General features: G+C 34.8%; 1 protein-coding gene across 4 annotated transcripts in view; it reads right to left on the bottom strand.

Annotated features, from left to right (window-relative positions):
- Positions 1–552: 552 nt before the first annotated feature.
- Positions 553–11,878, bottom strand: part of DDX60 (DExD/H-box helicase 60) — a 105,691-nt gene continuing 94,365 nt past the window's right edge. For 3 of the 4 annotated variants that reach the window (XM_027068629.2, XM_027068625.2, XM_053216738.1), the window contains 2 exons: positions 4,514–4,576; positions 553–1,288 (listed from right to left, as the gene is read on the bottom strand). In XM_027068629.2, the coding sequence (XP_026924430.1) occupies positions 1,189–1,288; positions 4,514–4,576 (163 nt within the window). In that variant the 3' untranslated portion in view covers positions 553–1,188. Of the gene's footprint in view, positions 1,289–4,513; positions 4,577–9,039; positions 9,180–11,878 lie in introns of all 4 variants that reach the window. The other variant, XR_008296045.1, reaches the window with a different exon arrangement.

The following is an 11,878-nucleotide window of genomic DNA, read 5'->3' as shown; positions in this document are numbered from 1 at the left end:
ACCACAAGTGAGAGGTGGAAACCAACGTGACAATTTATTAATATTGTGTATCAGTGTTTCTAGGAGAGATCAGTAGTGGTCTACTGACCATTGAGTGGTCAATAGAAACGGCTTTGGTTTCTATGTATTTTGGTGTCCAGAATATGTTACATTGCAAGTTTTAAATAATGTGAATGGGTCTAAACCAAGGAAACTAGAGACCCCTAACATGGCACATGCAATAATGGGACATGTCCAGGTAACAGAGTATTCTTTTATCTCCAGACAAAATGAAGCACAGGTGTTTTTCTAAACCAATGTAATATATGTATAAATAATTTCATACAAAAGGTCATCTTCAGTAAGACATCTGGATAGAAGGAGAGAACAGACCTTTTGCTCTGAGGATAAAATACTCAAGTTTAGGGTCTAAAATAGTTTCTAAAACTGTGATCTGAGGCTTAAGGCTAGGGAGTGAAAGTGATTATATGTGAACTATTTATTATATACAAAATGTATATGTGTGTGCAAATAGTGTGAAAGATGCATAGACTTAACACAAAGAGACCAATGGTAAGTTGACTACACCCATTTTATTTCTTTGTGGTTTTTCAGTCATTTATATACAATTAAAATCAAGCCAAATCACAAGCTAAGTTTGTTTTAAAACATCACAGGATTCATGCCAGAACTCTCATTTATATTTTTTAAAAAAGTAGTTCAAGTTTACTACAAGCCACCATTTTAAAGACCATATATATAAGTCATATAATCACATTTAAGTTAATTAAAGAAAATATATTTCAACTTCAGCATACTGTAGTAGCTTATTCTAGCCTTAATAGACTTTTATAAATTATGACATTGAGGCAAAAAATGTTGAGAACGTAATATTTGTTTAGGCCTCACAGAGTAAAAATTGTTCTTCAGTCACAAACAAAATCTACGCATTTTCTCAATCAATCCACAAACTAGCTGAAACATAGGCATTATTATTCAACTATATAAAGAAGCCAAGATTCAAAGACATTAAATAACTTTTCCAAGGGTACTCATGAAAGACATGCCGAGTTTGATTATAATTCTGACTCCAAATTGTTACTTCCACTTAATTATATATATATTTATGACCAAAAATATGAGGATCACAAAATATGACTTGAAAAATGCTCACGGAAATATTTTAAGTGATCTGGATAGTCTTTGTTTTTAAACTTGGTTAAGTTTTTCAAAAAAGGTTTCACTCAATTGTTCAAATGCTAAGACCACATTGTCATCTTCATTTTCACATAGTTCACGCAAGGAAACACTGTAAATGGAAATACACAGCATTTTAGTGAGAGTCAGTACTATAAGAAGGACTTTCTCCATGTGGGAAGAATTAAGAAAATCCCATTACATGATGAAATGTTAGAAAATATGAAGAATGATAAAAAACATGTTTATCTTAAAAAAAACTTGAATGGAAAAAATAACAAAATAAAGATAACAAAACAGTTCTCGTACAGTTCCTCTTCACGTCAATTACCAAGAGGATTTTAAAGGCCAACAAATTTCATGTAAACCTATCCCTCTTCCCTTCAAAAGCAACAACACAAATTCCCCTCCTTTCTCCATACACCTCTTTAGAGGCTATCTTGTGATTTTTTTTTGGCTACCGTGTCCAATATATACTGAAACCCACAAGTAACTACTGCTAAGAAGGGCAAAATATTACTTCCTTTACCTATATATGTAAGAAAATTAAAAAGAAAAAAACAGGGTGTAATAAACAGAATAATGGTCTTCCAGAGATATTTATGTTCTAATCCTCAGAAATCTAGGACCATGTTAGTTTACATGGCAATGGAGAATTAAGGTTGCAGATGGAATTGAAGTTGCTGATCAGGTGACTTTGAGATAGAAAAATTATTCTGGATTTTCTTTCTGGGTTAGCCCATTATAGTCTCAAAGGTTCTTGTAAGCGGGAGAGGGAGGCAAGAGAGAGCTCATCTCAATGTAAGACTTTCCCCACCATTGCTGGCTTTGAAGAGGGAAGGGGACCATGATAAAAATAATGCCAGCAGCCTCTGGAGCCCGGAAAAGACAATAGAGCAGATTGTCCTAAAACCTCCAGAAAGAAATGAGCTTTGCCAACATCTTGATTTTAACCCAGTTAGACACATTTTGGATTTCAGGCTTCCAGAACTGTAAGATAATACATTTGTGTTGGTTTAAACCACTAAATTTGTGGTAATTTGTTATAGCAGCAATAAGAAATGAATATGCAGGTGAAAAGAAAGGAGAGAGGAAATCCACAAATGAACCGTGCAGCTGCAGTGATAAAGTACTGAACACAATCAGGATCTTTTTATCAACCTATTGTAATTCCTATTACCTTGGTTTCACTAGAGTTCCAGAATTTTTCCTAGTGTCTTCATTGACCTACTACAAACAATGACCAGATCTGTATCTGTAACACTGAATTTCCTCCTAGTTACAGACCTGTAATTATGACACCGACCATTTCCTCTTGAATGATTTCCCACAGATATTATGTGACATATATAAATTCTAACTCACTATTTTTGGTTCTTAGTCCTCCTCCAACTTCATCCTCACTTTTATGTTTCTTATGTATCATTAACTAAAATAGACACCTTGTTATCTTCACCAACTACATGGCCTTTATTGACAGTTTCTTTGAATACTATCTCATAAATACTTCTCTAATCATCATTAGTTCTATTTCCTTAATTCAGACCCACACCCACTCTCACCTGCATGGCTGTTATAGCCTTTGCGTTTCTGCCACATATATAAGCCATACACATCTCTGTCACACATATAAACCATAGACCCATATCATACTCATGTCTATGAACTGTCTACACATTATTCAAAATATTAAGCCCAAACTCCATAATATGAGAATTAAGACCCTTCTCAATGTATCCAAATTGTCTTTAAAGCTCCTTTAAGCAACTCAGCATCTTCCCCCATCCCTATCACAACTCCCATATTCCCCATGCCACTATAGTGAGATCGAAGCCAATACCTGATATATCAGGCCCTTTCTCATTTCTGTACTTTGAAAACACTATTTCCTCCGCCCCCTTAATACACCTTAAGACTTAGTGAAAAAAATTACTTCATTTGAAAATCTTTCTCTGAATCCAAGGTCAAGTTAGTTGCCCCCTTATCTGTCACCCTAGCACTTATTACCTTTTTAATATCTACAAGTAAGTTTCCTCACACTACACTGTAAGATTATGTTTAAAGAAGGGATAGATTTAATGATTATCTGTATCTTAAATGCTTAAACATATTCCTCAAATCAGTAATGTTTCAATAATTTTTAAAGAAAAAAATGAATGATATTTCTAGGATCAGATTTTGAGATAGCTCCAAAGTCTCTGGAGTTTCTTGAGATGCTCTTGAATAACTATGAGCTACTCAAGAAATACACTACATAGAGATACTCAAGAAACTAGAGCAGTTCCCTCTGCTCTAGTATCCTCATAGTTTCATTCTCTGTATAAAACATCCAAACAGGTCTAACTAATCTTGTATCAAAAAAATAAAAAAATAATGACCTAATTAGCAACAACTTCATGAAGATGAAGAGATTCATGGCAAATTACATGTATTCATATATGTGAAGAAATATAATTTTTAAAGCAAGTGATAGAAAAGGGAAAACCCATAAAGTATTAAGCTACATGCAGAACAGAGGCTTTAGGAAGATGTATATTTAACCAGGAAATACATGATGGGCTTAAGGATGGATCTTCTAATAGAGCCTCAGGATGGGGTTATCCATATAAAGTTTGGAATTGTTTGGGTCCCCACAGAGCTCTGTTAAAGATGAAAACAGGAAGCCAATATGAGAGATTAGTGTCAGATGAAGCCTGGGCAAAACACTGTATAAAGCAAGAGAATCCAGAATATGTAAATTGATATATAACCAGGGACCAATGGAGCCCTAAGGGGCCCTGTGAAGTATCATGTATCTGACAAACACTGGTTATGGAAACAGAATACTAGCATCCAGGAATTCCTGAGGTTTTGGAATATCGTCCTATTATGCAGTGCCTGAGGCTAGGGTTCTGGTCTGAATTAAACCTTACGTCAAATGGGCTTTGGAATTAATTCTATTATAGAACCAGTGCAACAGGGTGTTGAAGAGAAGCTCTGCAAATTGTTTGGGGAGTTGAAAGGCGTGACATCTAAGAAGCTCAGTGTCACTTCTAAGTATAAGGTCAACAGGGGTGCCTGGGTGGCTCAGTCAGTTAAGGATCTGACTCTTGATTTCAGCTCAGATGGTGATCTCATGGTTCATGAGTCTGAGCCCTGCATGGGCTCTGCACTGACAATGCAAAGCCTGCTTGGGATTCTCTCTCTCCTTCTCTCTCTGCTCCTCCCCTACTCATGCTCAAGCACTCTCTCTCTCAAATTAAATAAACTTAAAAAAAGTATGAGGTCAACAAACTCAATTTAATTACCATTAAAATTTTGGAAAATATGAAATCAATACTTAAAGTATATAACATACCTGATAGATCGAATGGTGAGTGCAAAATCTTTCAACAACTCATAAGCAGTTCCTTCATTCATCCTAAACAAAATATCATTTTGAAAATTAATAGTATAAAAACATTAAAGAACTTATTTGATACTGAAATTTTGGCTTTGTCAATAAGAGATTACTTTCATCTGTCAAGACATGTTTATTAGAATGCCACAATCCTAAAGGATAATTCAATCAACAGGAGTGATAATTATGAATTCAAATATCACAAGTACAATACGCATAGGAGACTGACCATTTCAGGAGAAAACCAAAGTAGGAAAGTTAAGCTCAGAAGAGTGAATGGGGGCTGCAGAATCAAAAGGGAAGAATCAGACTATTTACTAATGTCACAACTACTTTTATTCATGACAATGAGTCATATTTTTAAAAATATTTAAATATTTAAAAATATTTTTAAAAATGATCAGAAATACATCCAAGGGGGAAGAAGGCAGCAGGGTAGGAAGACCCGAAGCCTGCTTCATCCCATGAATACAACTAGATAACTATCAAAACATCCTAAATACACCAGAATCAACCTGAAGACTGACAAAACAAATTCCACAACTAAAGGTAGACAAGAGGCCACATTAAAAAAGGTAAGAAGCACAGAGACACCGTTTGGGAGAGAAACATACTGTGGCTGCTGCAATGGGGAGGGAGCCACAGGCATGGAGAAGGGCAAGATATTTCTTGCCAGACTAGCACATAGGGGATTGTACAAGGAGATGTTTCCCCATACCAACTGGCTTAGAAAATGAGACGGTCTAAATTTCATGAGTTCTTACAACCAGCAGGGCCTAAATAAAGCCTGAAGTTTTAAAGGTCAGTAGCTGTGGCACAGATAGAGCCCAAAGGCATCGGGGCTGCTCTTGGAGAGAAGACAGGGCAAACAGCCCACAGATGCACAGCATGAAAAGAGTTACCTGAAGAGTGGCTGCAGCACACAGTGGGGAAGTTATTTGCTCTTCTCAGAGTATGTTTCAGAGAGGCAGTGTTCACAAGAGACCCCTCTGGGAACAAAGAAACTGGCCAGCATAATTTCCTCCCCCATCCCTCAGCATAGGCAAAGGGCCACCTGCAGGAACCAGCACCATGCTAACAGCTGACACTCGCTACCTAACTTGCTCACACCAAGCCTTATCCCCACACACACTCTGTTGGAACCACCCTTCCCAGTCATTCTTGCCTCAGTCCCAGTGCTGCAGGTACCCTCCCAAAGAAGACCAGCCCAAACCTGTGCCTATACCATGTCTACCAACATAGGAGCTCCTCTACATAAGGCCATTACTGTAAACAGGGGAAGTAGCTGAGTTTCCTAACACAGAGCAGGCACAGAGACTTAGACAAAATGAGAAGACAGAGGAATTTGTCCCAAATGAAAAAACAGGACAAGGCCATGGCCTTGAAACAGATATAAGTAACATGTCTGATAGAGAATTTAAAGAAATGATCCTAAAGATACCCATTGGACTTAAGAATGGAAGACATGAGTGAGAACCTTAACACAGAGATAAGTTATAATATATCAGAGATAAAGGCTCAGTAAACAAAAACACAAACATGCATGATGGAATGAACAGCAGGATGGAAGAAGCAGAGGAACAAATTAATTACCTAGAAAACACAGTATTAGAAAGTAATCAAGCTGAAAAAAAGAAAAAAAAAGAATTATGCAAAACAAGAACAGACCTGGGGAACTCAGTGACTCTATCAAACATAAAAACATTCATATTATAGAAGTCCCAGGAGAAAGAAAAGGAGACAAATGATTTATTTAAAGAAATAATAGCTGAAAACCTCCCTAATCAGGGGAATGAAATAGATATCCAGATCCAAGAGGCACAAAGAACTCCCAACAAAATCAACAAAAGCAGATAAACACCAAGACACAACTAAAATGGCAAAATATAGTGATAAGGAAAACAATTTAAAAGCAGCAAAACAAAATAAGACAGTTACATACAAGGGAAATCCCATTAGGCTATCAGGGTCTTTTTCAGCAGAAACTTTCCAAGCAAGAAGGGAGTGGCATGATATATTCAAAATGCTGAATAGGAAAAATCTGTAGTCAAGGATACTCTATCCAGCAAGTCTATCATTCAAAATAGAAGAAGAAATAAAGAGTTTCCTAGACAAAAACTAAAGCAGTTCATGACCACTAAACCAGCCCTCCAAGAAATATTAAAGAGGATGCTAAGGAAAAATGAAACACCAAAATTGACAGTATGAAGGTGGGAAACACAAAATCAGTATAAATGAATCTTTTTTGTAAAATACCAGCCAAAGAACTCACAAAATTAAAGTATGAAAATAAGACACCATGTACTTAAAACACGGGGAGGAGAGGAGTAAAGAATGGGTTCAAATTAACTGACCATCTACTTAAGATAGATGGCTATATTCAGAAGATATAACCTAATGGTAACCAAAAATCAAAACCACTAATTAATATGCAAAGAATAAAGAGAAAGAAAGCCAAATATATCACTAAAGAAATCCATCAAATCATGAAAAAGAAAATGACAAGAAAGAACCAGAGAAAATTTTCAGAAAGAACCACAAAACAAGTAATAAAATATCAATAAATATATATCTATCAATAATTACACTGAATGTAAATGGACTAAATACTTGAATCAATGACACAGGGTGACAGAACGGATATTTTTTAGAAAAAGACTCATCTATACACTGCTTATAAGAGCATTTTTAGTCCTGAAGACACCTGCAGATTGAAAGTGAGAGGATGGACATTTATCATACAAATGAATATCAAAAGAAAGCCAGAGTAGCAATAGTTATAATGAACAAACTCAACTTTAAAACAAAGACTGTAACAAGAAGTAAAGCACCCAAATACATAAAACAGTTAATAATGAACATAAAGGAATTAATTGATAACAACACAATAAGAGTAGGGGGCATTAACACCCCCACTTACATCAATGGACAGATCAACTAAACAGAAAATTGTCAAGGAAATAATGGCTTTGAATTACACACTGGATCAGCTGAACTTAACAGATATATCTAGAACATTCTATCTTAAAACATCAGAATACACATTCCTTTCAAGTACACATGGAACATTCTGGAGAATAGATCATGTATTAGGCCATAAAACAAGCCTCAACTAATTCAAAAAAGATTAAATCGTACCATACATCTTTTCTGACCACAATGTTATGAAACTAGAAATAAACCACAAGAAAAAATTTGCAATGACCACAAAGAGATGGAGGTTAAGTAACATACTACTACACACTGAATGTGTCAAATAAGAAATCAAAGAAGAAATAAAAAATACATGTAAACAAATGAAAATGAAAATACATAGGTCTAAAACCTTTGGGATGCAGCAAAAGCAGTCCTAAGAGGGAAGTTTATAGAAAAACAGGCCTACTCAAGAAGAAAGAAAAATCTCAAATAAAAAAACCAAAAAACAAAAGACTAATCTTACACTCAAAGGAGTTAAAAAAAAGAACAATAAGCAAAACCTAAAGCCAGCAGAAGGAAGGATATAATAAAGATTAGAGCATAAATAAATGATATAGAAACTAAAAAAAAAAAAAATAGGTCGATGAAATCAGAAGCTGGGTCTTTGAAAAAAATGAATAAAATTGATAAATCACTCTCCAGACTTATCAAAAAAAGAGAAAGGACACAACTAATAAAATCACAAATGAGTGGGGAAAAATAAAAACCAACACTAACAAAAATACAAATAATTATAACAGTATATTATGAAAAACTATATGCCAGCAAATTAGACAACCTAGAGGAAATGAATAAATTCCTAGAAACATGAAACCTACCAAAACCAAAACAGGAAGAAACAGAAAATATGAGCAGACTGACTACCAGTAACAAAATTAAATCAGTGATCAAAAAACTCCCAACAAACCGAAGTCCAATACCAGATGTCTTCACAGGCAAATTGTACCAAAAATTTAAAGAAGAGTTAAAACCTATTCATCTCAATCTATTCCAAAAAAATACAAGAGTAAGGAAAACTCCTAAATTCACTCTATGAGGCCAGTATTACTGTCATACCAAAAACAAGTAGAGACACCACAAAAAAAAGGCCAATATCTCTAATGAATATGGATCAAAAAAACCTTCAACAAACTACCAGCAAACTAAATCCAGCAATACATTTAAAATAAATTTCATATTAAAAATAAATAAAATAAAATTTTAAGATTAAAATAAATAAATAAATAAATGTAAAAATATATAAAAAAAGCAATACATTAAAAAATGTTTCACCATGAAAAAAATAATAAAAAAATAAAAAACCATTAACCACAATCAAGTGGGATTTATTCCTGAGTTGCAAGTGTGGTTCAATATTTATAAATCAACCATATGACATATCACATCAATAAGAGAAAGAATAAGAACCATATGATCATTTCAATAGACACACAAAAAAAGCATTTGACAAAGTACAACATCCATTCATAATAAAAACCCTGAACAAAGCAGGTTTAGAGGGAACGTACCTCAACATAATAAAGTCTATTTAGGAAAAACCCACAGCTAACATCCTCAAAAGGGAAAAACTGAGAGCTTGTCCTCTATGGTCAGGAACAAGACAGAATGTCCACTTTCACCGCTTTTATTCAATATAGTCTTGGAAGTCCTATCCACAGCAATCAGACAACGAAAATAAACAAAATGCATACAAATTGGTATGGAAGGAGTAAAACTTTCACTATTTGTAGATCGTATGACACTATATATAGAAAACCAGAAAGATTCCACTAAAAAACAGCTAGAGCTGATAAATGAATTCAGTAAAGTCACAAGATACAAAAATCACCATACAGAAATCTGTTGCATTTCTATACACAGGGAGGAAGCAGCAGAAAGAGAAATTAGTAAATCAACCCCATTTAGAATTGCACCAGAAAACAATAAGATACCTGGAAATAAACGTAACCAAAGAGGTAAAAGACCCGTATTCTGAAAACTATAAAATGTTAATGAAAGAAACTGAAGATGACACAAAGAAGTGGAAAGACATTCCATACTTGTGGATTGGAAAAACACATATTGTTAAAATGTCTTTACTACCCAAAGTAAGCTAAACATTTAAAGCAATCCCTATCAAAATACCACCAGCATTTTAACGGAGTTAGAACAAACAATCCTAAAATTAGTATGGAACCATGAGAGACCCTGAATAGCCAAAGCAAACTTGAAAAAGAGAAGCAAAACTAGAGGCATCATAATTCCAGACTTCAGGTTATATTACAAAGCTGTGGTAATCAACACAGTATGGTACTGGTACAAAAGTAGATCAATAGAACAGAATAGAAATCCCATCAATAAATCCACAATTATATGATCAATTAGTCTTCAACAAAGCAGGAAAGAATATCCAATGGAAAAACAATGGTCTCCTCAACAAATGGATAACAAATGATGTTGGGAAAACTAGACAGCAATATGCAGAAGAACGAAACTGGAAAACTTTCTTACACCATATACAAAAGTAAATTCAAGATGGATTAAAGACCTAAATGTGAGACCTGAAACCATAAAAATCCTAGAAGAGAACACAAGCAATAACTTCTTTGACATTGGCCATAGCAACTTTTTTCTAGATAGGTCCCCTGAGGCAAGGGAAGCAAAAACAAACATAAATCATTAGGACTACATAAAAAATAAGTAGCTTCAGGGTGTCTGGATGGCACAGTCAGTAGAGTGTGAGACTTTTGGTCTCAGGGTCATGAGATCAAGCCCCACACTGGACATGAAGCCTACTTCAAAAAAAAAAGTAGTTTTTGCACAGTGAAGGAATCAACAAAACTAAAAGGCAACCTATAAAATGGGAGAAGATATTTGCAGATGACATATCCCATAATGGACTGTATCCAAAATATATAAAGAACTTACAAAAATCAACACACACACACACACACACATACACACACATCCAATTAAAAATGGCAGAAGACATAACGGACATTTCTCCAAGGAGGACATACAGATGGCCAAAAGACAAACGAGGAGATGCTCATCATCCCTTGCCATCAGGGAAATGCAAATCAAAACTACAATGGGATATAACCTCACACCTGTCAGAATGGCTACAATCAAAAGCACAAAAAACAAGTGTTGTCAAGGATGTGAAAAAAGGGGAAGCTTCTTACACTGTTGGTGGGAGTATGAACTGATGCAGCCACTGCGGAAAACTGTATGGAAGCTCCTCAAAACGTTAAAAGTAGAACTACCCTGCAATGCAGCAACTGCTTTACTGGGTATTTATCCAAAGCATACAAAAACACTAATTCAAAGGGATACATGCACTCCTATGTTTATAGCAGTATTATTTACAATAGCCAAGATATGGAAACAGCCCAGGTGTCCATCAATTGATGAATGGATAAAGAAGTGGTTTATATATATATAATGGAACATTATTCAGCCATAAAAAAGAATTAAAAATGCCATTTGTGATGACATGGGTGGAGCTCAAGAGTAGAATACTAAGTGAAATAAGTCATTCAGACAAAGACAAATACCACATGATTTTACTCATCTGAGTAATTTAATAACAAAACAAATAAGCATAGGGAAAAAGAGATAGAGGCAAATCAAGAAGCAGACTCTTAACTATAGAGAACAAGCAGATGTTATCAGAGGGGGTGGGGGTGCAGGGATGGGTGAAATAAGTGATGGGATTAAGGAGTGCACCTGTTGTCATAAGCACCAAGTGATCAAAATAAAAACTTTAAAAATATAATAAAATACATCTGCATGAGTGATCTATGAAATATAAAAAAGTTGATCAACATTTCTCAAGTGTCTGGAGTTTTAAATACTTTAATTCAATAAATACTGTTCAGAATTTTATGTAAAATGCCTATTGAATTACTGACTGGTATGACAGAATGCTCCTCCCACATCCACCTGCTCAATGTCTGGGCCAATTTTTCTTCTCCCAGGTAAATCCAAGATGGTTTACCCCTCCTTACTGTTTTTAAAAATGTATTCCCTGCCAAAGAGCTAACACAACTGTCATATGCTCAGTCCTCAGATGTGTGAGTTACATACCTTTTTATATACTTCTCTCAGATAATGGTGAGCATGGCACTGTTTGTTATTATTTTTCAGTTTTAAAATATCTCATGATGAATAAAATAGGATAGTAATAAATAAAAACACATCTGTGAGTATGTACAAATATTTATATCTGTAGTGTACATCCTTAGGTCAAGTGAGTCAGCCTAAGTCCCAAAAGTATGTTGGTAAACCACAAAAATAACACAGAGTTTGTTATTCCCTCTTGCCATTAATCTACAGGAAAAAAAATTCCAGTATATTTAGCATGAT

Source organism: Acinonyx jubatus, chromosome B1, assembly GCF_027475565.1.
Source record: "Acinonyx jubatus isolate Ajub_Pintada_27869175 chromosome B1, VMU_Ajub_asm_v1.0, whole genome shotgun sequence".
In the NCBI taxonomy this organism is placed as follows: domain Eukaryota; kingdom Metazoa; phylum Chordata; class Mammalia; order Carnivora; family Felidae; genus Acinonyx; species Acinonyx jubatus.
Note: the sequence above shows the minus strand (reverse complement) of the source record. Positions and strands in the feature narration are given on the sequence as shown.